Source organism: Anoplopoma fimbria, chromosome 3, assembly GCF_027596085.1.
Source record: "Anoplopoma fimbria isolate UVic2021 breed Golden Eagle Sablefish chromosome 3, Afim_UVic_2022, whole genome shotgun sequence".
Classification (NCBI taxonomy): domain Eukaryota; kingdom Metazoa; phylum Chordata; class Actinopteri; order Perciformes; family Anoplopomatidae; genus Anoplopoma; species Anoplopoma fimbria.
In genome coordinates, this window is record NC_072451.1 from 13,611,612 (window position 1) to 13,629,849 (window position 18,238).

General features: G+C 40.4%; 1 protein-coding gene across 1 annotated transcript; it reads left to right on the top strand.

The window, feature by feature from the left end:
- The first annotated feature begins 1,897 nt into the window (after window positions 1-1,897).
- On the top strand, window positions 1,898-7,711 carry LOC129089159 (proenkephalin-A-like). Its single transcript, XM_054596537.1, has 3 exons — window positions 1,898-2,255; window positions 2,598-2,744; window positions 6,916-7,711. Exons 2-3 carry the CDS (start codon window positions 2,601-2,603, stop codon window positions 7,513-7,515), a joined length of 744 nt encoding a protein of 247 aa, XP_054452512.1. The 5' UTR covers window positions 1,898-2,255; window positions 2,598-2,600; the 3' UTR covers window positions 7,516-7,711.
- The last annotated feature ends 10,527 nt before the right edge of the window (window positions 7,712-18,238 follow it).

Below are 18,238 nucleotides of genomic sequence, written 5' to 3' on the forward strand. Positions count from 1 at the left end.
ATCATATATCTATACAACCAATGTGTTTATATTTAAATTATTTAGAAGAGTGAATAGTTGTTCATAGATGTAGCCTCTTAATTTTGATCTCCAAATGCACCGTATTGACGCATTTAACTTTAAAATGTACAAAAATGTTCTTCCAGGGTGAGCATGTCCTCTGACCCTCCGACCACAGTCTCATAAAATCATTTGGGAATCACTGTAATATATATAGTGCAATATAAACTGAGCTATATTGTGAAAAAGCTGCTTCATCTGTCGTTATTGAGGGCTCTATATTGCAGGAAACTGTGCTTTCAGGTGTTAATTAAATGATAAATGTCCTTCTCTATACTTCCCCTTGTCTGTCACTGATCTTGAACTCCCCACCTTTAACTATATCTCAGCACACATGGTGCTGTCTGCTCTCCTTCTACAACCGGTTATGTATAATAGATGAAGGTGGGATAAGGAAGAAGCCAGTGTTGAATAAATGTTTATTTATGACCCTCACTAATTGTTTTTTGCTCCTTATTGATAATCTTTGTTTGTATTTTGTTTATTTGCTTTGTATTGCACCTGCTGCCCAGTAAATTCCCTCGGGATAAATATAGCGTTATCTTCTCTTAAGTAGCGTGTAAATCATGGCTGATGTTTATTTAATTTTGTACAGTATTTAATTAGTCTTTTTGGCTAATCCAGTTGTTTTAATTTTTTTGCTAGCATTTTCTCACAATAAATGCAGATTACTTAAAGTGATGCCGACAACTTGACTTGCCAGAGCGTTATCCATTGTCACCAATGAGATTTCTGGAATAAGTGTTTTTGAAAGACTGGAAAGAATTGCAGTTTGGGAGTAATACTGTTCAAACGCTAATAGCAGGGTTTAGTGGAGGTTACCGCCAGTTCTTGTCAGGAAACTCCTGACAGTTTATCAAAACCAATAGAAGATAAGCAGAGCTCCACAACACATAATCACCCCCAGAACCTTTGTCAGATTAACATGGACACCATCGCTGAAAAACTAAGAAGAGCAAAGGAAAACTATGGATTACAAACCACAACTAAGAAATGATTTTATTTACACATTTCTTTGCATTTCACATTGTCGCTCCTTGTCCTAGTTTTGAATAGTAGTAATCTTGGGTCACAGTTTTAGTTGGAAGGTTTACAAATGCTTGTTTCTACTAATGGACAGAATGAACCTCGTATAATCACATCTACTGATAAGAAATGGACAGACCTGGATACAAGATTCCAAAATGTGGTTTTCAGTGTCTAATGGACATCAGTAAAAAGAATTAGACCATTCCTGACCATATGACGTTTGAAAATGTATTCTACTTTGACCCTCTTGGGCACATTTCCTCAATTTAAATCGTGTCGCAGGCATGTAAAGTCAATATTTATAGTCAGTACAGGACAGTAGGTCGGTTCCACTGTGGGCTTTACAGACTGCGCAGTGAGATGATTTAGCACATGAATCATTTTCCAATCACCGATCAGACATCAAACTGAAAATCCCAATAAAAACAAACAAAACGTAATGACCTGTTGCGGTATATCGGATTTGAAATAAAATAAAACAATCCATGAAGCAACATGTCAGACCAGCAGCCCAAACCCGGTTTGTACTGGCCCGACCACACCAGCAAGCTTCTGTGTGTGTTGATCCATCTCAACACACACATTTAATGACACGTACACCTAGAGACATAAATGCTAAAAATGAAATATTATTCCCACACAGAACCTGCATGGTAGACTGCCATTTATTAAATGTCACAGAGAAGCAATAAAAAAAGTGGGAAGAGAATAAGTATGTGTGTGTGGTAAAGAGAGAGGGGGGGCTGTCACGTCACATCGTCACGCTTATTAACCCCTCCACCCCCTCCCCATTCTCCCCGGTGACGTAAGCGCAGAAACTACTTTAACAAGCCGCGGAGCCACCAGCCGCAGCACTTCACCGAGCACTTTGAACGGACTCCACACGAGAGTTTAACGGGCTGTTTTGTTTTTCTTACCGGCGACCCCCTGAACGCCTCGGTCCGGTAACGTTGCCTCAGCAGGAGAGACACGCGCCGTGTTTGTTTGCCGACTTACCCGTTAGCGCTCTTCCCTGCCGCGTGCGACACCGGGGAGCTCCGCGCAGATTTATTCGGGTGCACTGGCTCGCGCCACTCTACAGTTTCCCACTCCGCCGGAACCTCCGAGGGCACGCGCGGACGAAGAACGCACAGAACACCTTAAGTAGCTTTTAAAGTAACAAAGAGGTAAGATACTAACAACTTCTGCTACTTTCTACTGCAATTACTACTACTACTACTACTACTACTACTACTACTTATACTACTACTACTGTAATATTAGAATAACAGCAGGCAGAGGATGCTGCACATGCATATTAATTAAAGTATTAAAATAATTGATTTGACACAGTAGCAGGTAGGAAGCAAAATAAAGTTTTAATAATAACATCAGAAGAAGTATTAGTAATAGAAATTGCAAAAAAGTACTCTGCTCCTTGTTTCTTTAGAATAATGTCAGTAATTTAAAAAGGTTTGATTTTTTTTTTGTAATGTTTCTTTATGTTTGTATTACTTCCGTCCGCATAGTCCATGGCGGTCCCCGCACACAGCAGCTGCGTGTGGATGCTGGTTCTGGGCGCGTGTGTGTCGCTGGTGGTCGGAACGGAGTGCGGGAAGGAGTGCGCACTGTGCGTGTACCGTCTGCTGGGACAGCAGTCTGGTTTCCCCTCGCTGGTAATGTCACTGCCTTTCATTCATTCCCATGAAGTTTATATGTATTTAAAATGCACTAACAGACAAATAATAATGAATAAATTCACATCAGTATGGTCAGTCTGGTGTCCCAGCTATGGTTGATCATAAATAAATAATTATAAACAAACTAAGGGAGTAATAGTTACAAGCACAGCAGTCTGGTTTCTCCTCCTCTCAGTCATAATAGTATAATTTTATCAGCTATTATATATTCAACGGACAACTAATAATAGCACGGGCCGCTCGTTTAATATATTTAGCAAAATACATATCCAGTCATTCCATTGTTATTTTCCCCTGAGACTTTCTCTTTTCACATGCCCCCTTCAGTGTCTGTCTTTCACTCCATTCCGTTAATTCTTTGCTTTCTCTTCTTCCATTCCTCCTCTCCTCTTTCATCTCCATATTTCTCCTCCCTACACATTTTCATCTTCATGTCTTCACTTATTAGATGAGTTAAATGATGATAATACTGTCATAGACTTTAACCGATAAATTCCTCTTCAGATATACTATATGTCACTGTTCGGAATTTGTTCCTATTTAATTCCTTTCTCCGTTCCTCCCCCTTGGCTTTCAATTCCCCCTCTCCCTTTCTTCACTCATCATATTTTCCCATTTGACCCCTCCCCCCCTCCGTCAGAGGTGGTTTTATGGTTCTGTAGGCTTCAACACATTACTCTAAACTGGTTGTTTTTTTCTGAGGCCCCCCCGTTTCTTCTATCCATTTTCTTCCCTCGTCCCTCCTCTGTCTCTTTACATCCCGTGCCCCCAGTCTCTATTTGATCTATTTCTCTAAACCCATATCAGTGTATTAGCGGATTTGAAAAATGTTTTCGTGTCAAATGTGCTGCGTTTGAAACATGAACAATGACATTCTGACATGATGTTTCCCTGAGTTAATGCTCTCCTTTGTACATCTGCGATATCAACATCTTTGTTTAATCAATGCGAAGTCATTTAATGAGCAGATTATAAAAGTCTTCCTTGATGAAATATTTAAACATAATGAAAAAAAAATCTTCTTCGTTCTCAAAAATGAGAGCAATTTAAGTGTTTAAGAGGACCAAACTGTACACATTTATTATTCCATAATATTCAACAATTGGGAGCGCTTCCATCCTCAAAAAAGATATTCGATTTTGGAAATGCCTTGAAATTCTCTGACACATGGATTTATCTCCCTGAATTCTTTCCACAAATGTTTCACCTCCACTTAGAAAGCTGTGATTGTGAGGAGGGAAAGACGGATAAAAACTAAATATATAAAGAGAAATCATAATTGGTCTTTAGCCTTTGTAACTGTCCACCTTCGGTCTTCGCTGTCTTTTTTTCTTCTTTACGCAACCATTCCTTGTTGCACACTTCCAATCGCGTCCACCAGAGGGTGCTGCTGCCTGCCACCCTCCCAGCCCCTCAGGTGCCAATATGTCCTCAATTCAATTTTCCCGTTCATTAATTCTGTCTTCAGATAAGCCATCGGCGCTGAAAGCTCAGCTAGAATCCCTCCACGTCGCCATCAAATAAGTGAAATCCAATGACGCATTTGAGGTTTGTGATCAGGTTATCCTGGTAGGATGAGGCCCCGCAGATGCCTTCAGTCTGATTGTACTCCTGCCACTGGGGTTACACGGTTAAAGGATGACTGGGATAAGTGGGGGGACACACAGCTTTAATTGGGGGAGGCTTCCATTAAATGAATAGGATACTGTGTCTATGGGTGAAGAACAGGCTGCTGCAGATGGTTTGGAGAGAGAAATGGTGTTTTTGTAAGTTGTTCAGGGATTAAGTGAAGGGTATCATGGATAAAACATGCGCTCTGGTGCTCCCGAAGCATCTGCCGACTGTTGTTATCTCTCCTCCTCCTCGTTAACTCTTCCTCTCTTCTGTGTGGTCTTTGTCTGCTCTTCTCTATTTGAACACAATCCTAGAGTGTGGTGCACACAAGATGACGGAGCTTTCCCTGTTCATTTTTTGTTTCTATTTAGTAACAATTCATTATATCAGTAACAATTCATCAAGCCTTATCGTCATGGATTAATCCACTAATGACCACAGTATAAAATAAACAACCGATGGATAGAATGAGCCACGTCTTAAACATGTAGGTACACATATGTCAGTAAAATTACAAGATGGATCATTAATTGCTCTCGATTTGAATGCTAATGCCTCGATAGACTCTCCTACCTCAATACATTTGAACACATCCAGAGTCCAGTTTTATTTTGCCATGATCCAGTTGACAGGTTGAAGGGAGAAACATGCAATAAATATGAACTGAATTTGTTCAGCCTAAAATGCTGTTCTCGTGATCTCAGTTAATTTCTTTGATGTATATACATACAGGTATACATTTGTAAATGTATATCTGTATACAGAAAAGTAATGGACCTATCAACGCACTGGACGTGACTAATGCTGTTGTCAAGCTCTTGTAAAGCTGAACTGTCTTCTCAATATCACCTGATAACGTAGTTTGATGCATAGCCACTTAAAACCAGTGGCTACTCATCAGGGTCCACCAGAATTGATGTTACTTTCAGGATTATACTTTGGTCTCTAGTCAGAAGCAAATGGTGGCAATGACAGAGTGAGGGATGGAAACGGAGCTAACCATTCTGTCTGATATCTGGTAAAGTGAACTGATCAAAGAAATGACAGAAAAGAATCCAACTTGCTCACCACAATTTCCTCAAGCACAATGGAACATCTTGAAATAGCTCTTTTTTTTTTTTTTTTTTTTTTTTATACAATCAGCAGTCCAAAACCCATAGCTACAACCTGAATTTATTTTTGAATGTTTATTTACAGTAAGACTAAAGAGGGGACAAATCATGAAAATTACACCTTTTTCAGTATTTGGGATTACCCCGATTCAGTATAGTCAGTAATATAAATTGTTGTTGTTGGCATGTTGAGTTTGTCTGATTATCTCAGTGGCTAATCCAGAGAGGTGTCGAACAACCCACTAACTGTGAAATCAGACAACCCAGTCAGTTTTTTTTTTTTTTTTTTTTGGGAGGGGGTCTAAAAGAGACAGGCGTGAAACACAGTGTTTTAGACAGAGAGTGAATACACGTATATTCAGACGGACAGTATGCGAATAATGTGTTTTTTAAACATTAAAGCACGTTAATATGTTCTAGTAGAAACCTGAAATACAAGAAGGAAACTGAAAATGAGCATGATATGTCCCCTTTAAAAGTTGAATTTATCATCTGTAAATTTTTGTATATTTACTAATCGATTATTAACTGATTGTTTCAGCTCTGAATCATAGAAAAAAAGGCGAGGAAAGAATTGGAATTAATGCCATTAAAACAAACTTTGAAAATGATGGTTATGATTTAACCTCATAAATAATTGCCATAGGATGATATGTTTCCATCTTAATAAAATAGCTATAATTTTATCTTTTCTTTAGTTTCCAAGAGTGAGATGAGCAGATCGATGTATGTGCCTTAAAGGAATATTAGGATACCTAAGTGTTGCACTTCCGTGAAATTGGGGAACTTATTAGAGACCGATTTTACAGAGAGGACCAACAGTTCATGACTTTTATTCCCTAATATGGGTCGAGATTCAAAAAATTGAGTCCTACATTTCTCATGGGTAACTCAATAGTGTCTCATCATCAGACCCTTTTTGACTGGTAAATGCCAACATGTTTAAACCTCCACACTCTCAGTTTAATTGAACGCTTACCATGAATAGGCAGCTCTCTAGAGTAGTCACTGAGATAATCAGAAAAACTCAACATGACAACCAGAACAATTCATATTTTGTATGAACTGACTATACTGAATCGGGGTAATCACTGAACAAATCAGAAGTTTTTAACAGTGAAGCTCCCCTCACTGGGGACGAAAGCTAAGCCGTGATGTATAGTTATATTACTTTCTTGTTGAAAAATGTAACAAAATACTCCACGGAAACAATATTAAAAAAAAAAAAAAATTGAAGAAGAACGGTAATTCTGGTCTGCCCCTTCCTCGATGGGTAAATGGACTTGCATTTATAAAGCACATCTCTAGTCTTACAACTACTCAAAGTGCTGACGATGGATAAGTGTGTATATATATATATATATATATATATATATATATATATATAAAAAGTCATAAAGATCTGTTTGATTTTTTTCCAGACATGCTCACTTGAGTGTGATGGTGGGTTGGACACCCAGAAGCTCCGCCTGTGCCGCGACTTCCTATTAGAGGAGGAAAACCATGTTCCTCTGAATGCCGACCCCCGTCAACCGCAGGAACAGGAAGCAGCGGACGCCGTGACAGTCGACGATGAGGACGCCCCATCACCGGAGCACCTGCTGGCCAAGAAGTACGGTGGCTTCATGAAGCGCTACGGCGGCTTCATGTCTCGCCGCTCCCCCTCTCAAGAGGGGGTACTGGAGGATCCTGGGAACCAGGACGAAGAAGAGAACGTACGCCTGGAGATCCTAAAGATTCTCAATGCGCCAGTCGATCATGGCGGCAAGGGGGAGGGTCAGGGAGGGGAGGCGGTGAAGAGGTATGGGGGTTTCATGCGTCGGGGCGAGGGAGGGGTGGCGCAGGGCGACCTGCTGGAGGCGGTGTTGGGCCGCGGGCTCAAGAAGCGCTATGGAGGGTTCATGAGGCGCGTGGGCAGGCCTGAGTGGCTGGTGGACAGCAGCAAGAGCGGGGGGATGTTGAAACGGGCCTGGGAGAACGGCAGCGAGCTACAGAAGAGGTATGGGGGGTTCATGGACTAGGACGCATCAGTTATGACCCTTCACCCCATCCCTACAAACCCCTCTCTTCAACCAGTCGCCTTGTATTCTGGACTTGTTGGTGTTTGATCGACTGCCCGATCCCTCTGCTTTGTATAACGTACCGCTTCCTACTTCATTGGTCCAATTGCTCCTGTAATGATAAAAAAAAGATAAACATATGTTGTTCAGATGTGCACAAATCATTTTTTTTGGTCTGTTTTTTTTGTTTTCCTGATGATATTATTTATTAAATGAATTTGTTGATCAAGGTGATTGGTCGAGTGTATGATTTAAAATAACTTAACATGTTCACGCTTGTGTGCAAATGTCTATATTTTAGAAGGGGGGCACAATGAAGTCTCTATAAAGGGCTCTTATAAAATATTTAAATATATCAACACAGCATATAACATATGATTTATGGGTTGCTTTCAGTAAAACTGCTACCCTATCAAAAGCCATAGAGATGTTAAGTAAGAAACTATAGGTCCTGTAATATTTTTATTAGAATTAGTTGGACATGAAACCTGATTCTTTTTTTATGAAACAAGGTTTTTCAAGCTGCTATCATCAATATTTGTATAAAAACTGTATCAAATTTTAAAACCGTAATGAAAATATGAAAGGGGCCGCTGTTAGGGATGGAGAATTATTACCAGAACCTACAGCTGCCCTCGGCCCTATATAGCTCCACGGTGAGTTTCAGCTGTTTGGCTATCTGGCCCACAACTGTATTGTTATGGTTCACTCTCTCTGCTGGCATCGTTTTGAGCTGCAGATGTTTTCATTAAAAAAGCACTTAAAAGCCAGAGCACACTGCCTGCTCAGCAGCAAACAGCAGACAAACACAGTTAGAGACTAGATGGTGAACATGGCGGAGCATTTAGTAGCTAAAGAGACAGTTATTTCCCCCAGGAGCTGGATGAGACCAAAATAAGAGCTAAAAGAGAAGTAATATTGAACTTCCATCAGGTGACGAAACCACAACTCCAAATGACAGGTAAATAGGCTAACAAGTTCACAAAGTCAACTTAAATGTCAACCATGTTGACAGCTTGTTTGTGCTGCCCAAAATAAACAATTGCAGACATAAAGAAGCACTGTGTAGCATTTTTGCAGGACCTATTAGCAGAAATGGAATAAAATATTTATAACAAGCTTTTCATTTGTGTATAATAACCTGGAACTTGGAGTCGTTGTGTTTAGTTGCATTAGCTTAGAAGGAGCCCTTCATATCTACAAAGGGAGCAGGTCCTCTTCATGGAGTCCGCCATGTTGCACTGCCATGTTTACAGTAGCCCAAAACGGACAAACCAAACACTGTCTTTAGTGAGAGCCTTTCAAATGTTTGCGTTACCTGATGCCACTGCAGTTCCCCGACATGCTTGTGAAACTGCCGTTACATGAGAGCAAAACCTTGGGACCGCCAGCCACCGTCTGACTACCTTTGCTCCTAAAGTAGAGTCATAAGCGTGGCTCAGAGCGAGGGGATCGATGTTAAAACGGTTTTGCACTCGGAGGCTCACGTTACCGCAGTCTTGGAGAGGGAGGAGTGAGCCAGAGGGTATTTACTTTGTTGCAATCTACAACCTCACTCCTAGATGCCTCCAAATCCTACACACGGGGAGTTAATTCTAAATTCTCAAAATAGGCTGCATAGGCTCAACATGCTTGAGCAACTAAATGATTAGACAATGAGTGCAAGGAAAGCAATGGTATGAAACCAGCCATCATAGTTATTGCTTTTCTTTGTCAAAGGACATCCAGGGTGAACGTAGTTGCTATCAAATCAGAGCTTTAGACATCGGTCACTAGATTTACTTCACAGTCACAGTTTGTCACTTTCGGTTGTCAGCCTTAAGAGGGTGGGTCTTAGGCCAAGTTCTGAATACATGACTTTCAAAGTGGTCAGATCTCTGCCCTGTTCACACTACAACGCTTGCATTCTTGTAATCTGGAGTCTTAAAATTGCTGTCATTTTCACACAACATGACTGACCAGCAACAGGGTCACATGCTACAAGATCCTTCATCTGGACTCCCCCATGAGGTCTCCAAACTATGTTTCGTCAAAAACACAAGAAGTGAAACAGGCATAGTCTTGTATGTTGTCACTATTTCCACAAACCTGTACAATTGCAAGGCAGAGGCAAACCTCTTGGCCGGTGCATTTGGACAGTTCACACATGGCGTCCGAGCGCCTGTCTGCAAGGGGTGAGCCGATGCGGAGTTGCCTCTGATCAGAAGATTTTGTCCGGGATCTTGAAACAAACGTCTTGGTGTAGAATATCAGGGCTGAAGTCATGTAGTATGACCTAGACATGACTCAATGGGAAAAGAGAGAGGATAGAGATATGGATTCTTGTGTGAGTGTCGTGCTGCAGTGTTGGGATACATGTATTATGATTAACATGGTTTTCAGGTTACAGTGAGGTTTGTTTTATGTATTCATGATTAGAGGTTATACAACTAAAAGAGTATGTATGTATGTATGTATGTATGTATGTATGTATGTATGTATGTATGTATGTAAGCCCCCTGTCATCTTCAAGCATCCACCAAAGTTCTCTGAGCTCCTGAAGGTCAAATGCACAAATCACTTAAATTCATACAATGAGTATTAAGCCTGGACTATACATTTTTTTACTCTATGGTTTGGAAGCACAGAGGAGACTTTGTTTTGCCTCCATAGCAGAACTGGGGGCTAACCCGCATCACTTTACCCAGCAGATGTGAATGTGACACGGGAACTTTCCTCGGGTCTTGAGGGATTGCAGCATCTGAACCCCAATTTTTTGCACCCCTGCGCTGGCTTCATTTTTCAGCACTGGATGTTGTTGACCCGGTATAGCAGCATCCCTCCATCCACCTTGAATGCATTTGAGCTCTGTCAAGGCTTAGGTGGTCGGCGAGAACAGGGCCTCATTGGATTTATCAACCCAAACTAGGGTGAACTGGAGTCCGAGAAAGAGAGGCATGAACATTTGTTTTCCAGCATTTTGCCTGCCTGAATTATTTGACTTGCAGATGTTGTTGATTTGGCAATTTGTCCTTGACAATTTTAAATCATTGTCCAAAGCAGCCGAATCAAACTGAGATCTGAACAGAGAGGTTGATAGTCCCATTAAATGCAAACAGGCCCATGGCTTCAGCAGTCAGTGATTGCAGTAATCCACAACAGCCTCTATTGAGTCTTCAATTATCCGTCCATTTTTTAGCCAGAGGACACACTTATGTATCTGTGAAATAATTGGATACATAAAATCCATATGGTGTGCAATTACAGTGGATGTCTATTCATTTAGAAAAGATGAAGCAAGTTTAAGTCAAATGGGGAGTGCCAGGCAAATCAATACAACAATTTATAACCAGATTTTCCTCAGGCTATCTTTATTGGCAAGCCAGAGCCTAAAACTACATCTACTCCATCTGCATTTTTGTATTCAACCAAAGGCTAAGGGATCAGATAATCAGTCATTAGTTAATCAATAAATCTATCTTCCTATAAACTGATTACTTAGCCTATCCCAAACTGTCAATCTATGCAAAGAAACTTTTATTTTCAGGTTTATCTGGTTAAGGAAGCATTTAGCATTAGGGGACATTACTCACCACAGGGGTCAGGCTCATCACTCCTCAATGCCCAGGCATTTTGTTTAAAAAGATTAGCCCAATTGACAAATTTAAAGCATCTAAAGCTAAGAAGCCAAGTTAATAATTACAGTCACAATGAAAAAGTATGGCTGGTCAGCATACTTGCCAAGCTCAGACATCATTTGTTGTACAAAGCTCTTGAAATTGTGAATCACTATAAACTTCTCGCTCAAATTTGAACTCCTTCACGACTGCATGTCTTTCCCCTTACTCTACATTTTAAACACTGGGTATCCAAGGTAACGGTTGCACACGTCATCTTTTTGAAACAAGGCTAGCCTTGTGTGACTGTGATGTTCCCAGGCCAGATGAGATATATAACCCCTCCGGATGGCTGAGTGCGTTTCTCTAAGGCAGAGCCCGCTATCTCCTTCTTTCAGTCACTACCCAAAGCTCATGACATTACATTACATTACATTACAGTTATTTAGCAGACGCTTTTATCCAAAGCGACTTACAGGAAGAAATGACAAGTAGCTTGACAAGTAAATTAAGAGCCTTCAGGCTCAGCTCCTTGTTCACCATTGGCATCAAGGTCATTTTAGTAGGACTTAAAGTCACATTGACAGTCAGACAGACCGACACAAAGAAAGCAGAAAATGATTGAGAGGTAAGTGCACGCACTACACTGCATTAACTGTAACTGAAAACTGTGTGGGTGAAAGAAAACCCTTTTAATATTTCAATAAACTAATGTTAATAACGAGTGCTGGAAGAAGTACACAGGTCTCATGACAACAGTGTAAAATACTCTGTTACAAGTGAAAGTCCTGCATTCAAGATATATACTTATGGTTGCTGCATATGGTAACACACACATACTTGTACTCAGAGAGTAATATTGTGAACAAACTCAAAAAACAAATTAATAAGGAATGTGATTGTCCCTTTAAAGGCCAAGTGTGTAGGATTTGGTGGCATCTAGCAATGTGTTTAAGATTGCAACCCCATAAAACATCTCCCACGTGTCAAGCATGTAGCAGAACTACAGTGGCAAAAATGCAAACAAAGTGTTTAAATTTTCTGTTCTGGACTAAAAAACAGAGCGGTGCAACATGTAGGACTCCGTGACGAGGAGAAAAACTCAGATATTGACTGCTTATTCTAAGCTAACCATAACAACTCTTATTTTCAGTTGATTATACACTTAAGAAACATACTTAAGAAATATTTGTCCTTCACCTTCAACATCACTTAATTGTTTAATTCAATTCAAATAGAAGTTCCTCCCTTGTGGTGTCCATTTAGGACAATTATGTCCCCAGCACTAGTATTTCCTGCAGATCCTTGCGCGATAGCAAAATATACAAAATGAGAAATATGAATACCTTGAGTTGTTTTATTTTTTAATCAAATGAGAGATTCTTTTACATCTAAATTTCCCTATGCATATCATCCTTCACGGCCACTCCATTTCAGTTATAGGATTATCTTAATCAGTCGCTAATATAAATGAGATGAAATAAGCCAGTCGTGTCCGTGGAACACACATCTCCCTCCATCTGATGACACACAACTTCACGAGTCTTTATTTGTTCCTGCCATGTTTTTTGATGCCATGACATCATCACCCTGATTAACACAGCTTTAAAACTTTCACAAAAGGTGTGCAGGGTAACCTCATGAGTGATTATACAAGGTTTACATTAGTCCAGCTTAAAACCAACCGCCGTCTAAACCATTTAGTGGACATAAATCGAAAGGGAAAGTGCATTGCCTTAATCAAAGCTGGACTGAATTTCCCTGATTACTGCCCAACAGCTTCTCATTCCTCCTGATTAGTTAAAGGGGACTATTTGCCACCTTTTATGCGGGCTCAATCAGTGTTGATGATGAATGTAGTAAACTGATTAATACTCAGTGGGTGCTGTATTGACTGAGGAAAGAGTTTTCCCTCTCGGGGAGCCGTGCCTGCGGTTCCTACCTGTATCAGGATGTTTTGAGCTTGAGCTTCTGAATTTATTAAGACATATACTCTGGCACTAATAAACACAGCTCAATATCAGAGTCAGCCAACCAAATCCTGTAAAATGTATCCTCGTCTAAAACATCCTCTGCACTAATATGTTGGAACGCCATTTTCACTGCTGCAGAGACTAGAAATCCAAGCTAAAACAGCCTGTAGTTCTTCCTTGCATCCAACTATGTCAGTCTATTTGACTTTAAATGGACCATAATTTACCAAATGAACATCATGCTGTATTGACGAAGACTTGAAACTAGATATTGAGACCATAAACTCATGTTTAAAATGTTTACTGAGGGAATAAATCAAGAGAGAGGTAGAGTCATTTTCTCATTGACTTCTATACAATCTGACTTTTTTTGCAACTGGAGGAGTTGTCCCCTGCTGGTCCGTAGAGAGAACGCAAGTTTTAAAACACTTCCACATCAGCTTCACTGGCAGGAAGATGCCATCCAAACAGCACTGAAGAATTTGTTGCTTCTCCTGCCACCCTCCGAGCAATCTTTTTGGTTACCTGACTGATTCCTTCCACCTAAGACGTTAGGAAAGGAGACCATAGGGTGAAATGAGAAATTCCCTTCATCACCAACATTATATCTATTTGTCAGTTGGTTCCTCTGCACCTCACCATGCTATAAGCACTAGCTGATCATGTGTAGGGAACACCGATGTGGACCAGATAAAGGGAGAGCACCGGCAAGTTTGAAAAAAAAGACACAACAACATGCCTAGCAAACATCAATTGAACCATTTCATATTTCACTTACCGGAAAAGAAGGCTGTGTCATTTATACTCCTTCACATTGGTACAGGAAAAAAAACAAAAAACTTTAATGGGGGAAATAAAAAGGAAGAAACCTTAGGGAGAGCCAGGATGAGAAAAACAAGGCAGATTATGAGCATTAACGCATGTAAACATGTTGTAACTGTAATTTGAGATAAAAATATGAACCCGGAAAACAGCATAATAGGGCCTGTTTAACACAATACTATTACTACAATTTATTAATAATATCCATTTTAAACAGATTCACTGTACAGAATGTAACTTATTGTTAATTGATTATTAACCGAGGAGCTTGAATAGTTACCATACTTGAACACACATTAAAAACAACTTATTTAACACAGTACAGTAGAAAACAAAGAGTTTATTTTAGACAGGAGCTCTTAACAGTTTCTTAAATGTTAAACTAAGCGCGGGAATTTCCCTCCATAAACAAACATACCAGCTCGTTCGACTTACTTTAGCCTTGGCCGCTAGCTCCGTCCGCTAATACTGTGGGCTACAACTCACAAATACTACTCCATATAAACACATTAGTTAGGCACCACTTCTATAATACATACTTACACACTACATACAACTCATAACGATTTATTTCAGTGGGCAGTTACACCAAACTAACCTGTTTAGAGTAGAAAGGATGAGAGCGAAGCGCTCGTTATTGTTGAGAAATGTCGTTCTCGGCAGAATGACGAGAAGCTAACATTCTGTGGGTAATGGCATTCTTTGGGGCAAAAACGCTCCACTACCGCCCCCTACTGGCCTGGACGAGATCGAACACTTTTCCATTTACAATGGAAAAACAGGCCATATTCCTTAAACAGTTAATTTTACATTACTATATGATTTATACAAAAACAAAAATGTGACTACATTCTGTGTGGATTACAAGAGCATTAATGGTAGCTTTAATAGTAATAGAATGTGACTTATAATAATAATAATAATAATAATAATAATAATAATAATAATAATAATAATAATAGTAGCAAACAATGACAGAGAGAAACTTTTCATTCACAGTGTGCTTATATTATTGTGCTTTCAGGTTAAAGGAAATTTTTTAGTCTCTCTTCAACCGACCCCGACCATATCATTAAGGTTCTTGGCCGTTGGTCTTCCCCAGCATACCTCACATTAGGGATGTGCATCTCCATCAGGAGGACGATGCGATACACATCTCGATGCACTGCCAACGATCCGATACATTCAAGATACATAAAAGCAGCTACTAATGCGATACGATACGATTCACCCCTATTGCGATGCAGTGCGATTCGACACGATACGATTCGACACGATGCGATTCAACAAGATGCGATTCAACAAGATGCGATGCTAAATAATACAATTCTATGCAATTTAATATGATACATAATGATTTATTTATTTGTCAGACAACAAATCAGTAACCAGGTTTCTGACAAAAGAAAACATTTATGTGTATGTGTGTAAGTGTGTTCTGAATGTAACATTTTTGTTTGTCAGACAACAAATCAGTAACAAGGTTTCTGACAAAAGAAAACATGTATGTGTAATGTGTATGTGTGTGTACTTTATGGCAGCACGACATATTTTGCATATTGCATGGGTCTTATCCAATTTTCCATCTTTCTTTGCAAAGCCAAAGTTTTGCCAAACCTTGGACTTATTGCAAGCTTTAGGGACGTATAACTCCTCATCAGCCATTGTAACTCTCCCGAACACTCCTTCAACTCGCGCGATACTTGGCCGCGACACTTCACGAGAATCTGCCACTGACAGCAGTGGAGATGAGAGCGCGTTTAGGAAACAGTTAGAGAGGGGGAATCTAGAAATATACAATTGTACCGGATTATACCGATGCAAAATTTTTAGGTACGATGCATCGCGGTTCATCCCACATTGTATCCGATGCACCCATTTTTGATCCGGGCCATCGCATCGTGAGCTTTTATGACGATGCATCGGTGCGAACCGGTGAATCTTCCCATCCCTACCTCACATACACCGGTTCCAACCTGAACACAGCAGAAACGTTTACTCGCACCCGTCTTTATGAAGCTATCTTTTGGGGACTCTGCATAACCAGAGCTTCAGAAGAGACAGTCCCCACTCAAGAGTCTCCACCGCCAGCCATCGGACGTTAGTGGTCCATCATCGCTCTCCTCCATCCATCATCCCAGGACCCTCTTTACCCTACATCCTTTCTCCCTTACCCTCATCCCTTCATCCCACGACCCTCATCCCTTACCCTACATCCCTTCATCCCACGACCCTCCCTTCATCCCCTACCCTACATCCCACGACCCCCATCCCTTCATCCCCAGTCAGAAACAAGAAAGAGCCACAGTTGTTTAAGCGCTGCAGTATAGAAAACAATAGTAGTGACACATAATCTGGTGTCTTTATTTACCAACCGGCAACACAGATCGCTTGATAGGACACGCCTGTGTGGGAGATGCAGAGAATGGATAAACTACAGAGGAAAGGGATGGGCCCATTAATGGCCTATTTGAGCCATGAAATGCTATTAATGGACTTTTATTTCTCCTTTCCATAATGTGAATAATAATTTGTATCATATGAAATTTGGGAATTATTTCTTCGTTAAGCACCGGAGCCTAGCTTGATAAGGTGACATACTTGTAGTCCTCACATACAGTGTCATTACATATTTCTGTATCATTTGCGCATTGGAGGTACGCTAAGCTTGAATGCAAAGCAGGTGTGTCTTCTGCAATAGGGTTGTCGCAGTTAGCAAGGAATATAAAATTTGAAGGCACCACGAGACAAAGCATGGCAACTTCAAAGTGGCCTTACTGCTCCAGACTGAGGCACGAAAATGCAAAATTGAAGCTCTGGAAACAGCTGCAGGATCCAGGAAAGTGACAAGTTCGTCCCTAAAAGCGTCTTGGGTGCTCGCACGGCACAACAAGCCAGACGCAGAGGTATTTCCTGAGAGGTTATGGAGACAGTTTTGGAGGAATTGGCTAGTGACAAGTCGATGGATGGTATCATTGCCTCAGTGAAACAGGTGCCTCTTTCTTCAAGATCCCCTGCCCGCAAAAATATCGATATAGCTTACTATCGCATAATGTTTTTAAAGGATAGTGTATCGATATGTCCGCAACTACTACTATTAAATTGCCTCAAATCCCTGTGTGTATCAAACAACTTCCTCCTCCGCTCCTGTAACGCTAGATTTTGCTGCCTATTGCCTTCTAAGCTAAGGACAGTGACCTCCCGGCCTGTCACATGATACGGCAAATATAACAACATTGTTGTATCTATATTGTTGCATTTATATTGTATCTCAATATATTGCAATATATTGTATCGTGACACGGGTATCGCGATACTTAACGTATCGTGAGGTGCTTGACAATATACAGCCATTGACAAAAGCACCGACATACAGGTGTAGCGTGTATATGATATATTTCAGGGGAGAGCTGCTGTCTGTTGTGTCGTTAGAATAACACACCATTGGGACATTATATTTACGAAACTGGAAGAGTTGTTCAGGCCGCCTTTATAGTCATTTCAGAGGGTTAACCTAATTGTGCGATAGTGGGGGAGCACAGAGATCTACTGAGCAGGTTGAATGAGCTTTACCCGCCAAATACATACAAATACATTGCCTCATCCATAATAAAAATAATTTATATTAAATAGATAAATAATAATAATCATAAATAATAGAATAATGATGATGATAGGCATTTGTTTTCAATTAAACAGGCTGTCAGACAAATTGGATTTCAGTCCAATGGGACATTTTTTTGGACTATTATGGTTTAGGAATCAGGCATGTCTCATGCAGCATTTGGAGCTATACCTACCAAAAATAATGCGGAGTAATGCGGAGTAATACGTAGATATCCCACTGAAATTTTTCATATGTTATTCACGGAAACTTTAGAGGACAAAAATTACACATTGGGCAGGCATGAGAGGAGGTGGACGGGTCCAGCAAACAGAGTTCTTTCAGCCAGGAGACTGCAGTTTGTCACCAATTTGAAACGAGAAGTCAATGTTTTGTCACGTAACTTGCGTACTTCAGTGACGACACTTCCGTGGTTGTTTTAACCCAACCAACCATCTTTCCCAAATCTAATAAAAAGTAGTAGTTTTGTAGCCTAAACCTAGCTAAGTTTCCTGTGAGGACAGAAGCTTATTTTGAAAAAAACGTATGCATGGAACGAGCGGAAATTGAGATGTGTTGCTGGCTTTCGTAGGAAAACGCACGACATATTTATTATTATTATATTCCTTTATTGATCCCCATGGGGGAAATTCGAGTGTTGCAGCAGCTCAACTACACAGACACAGACA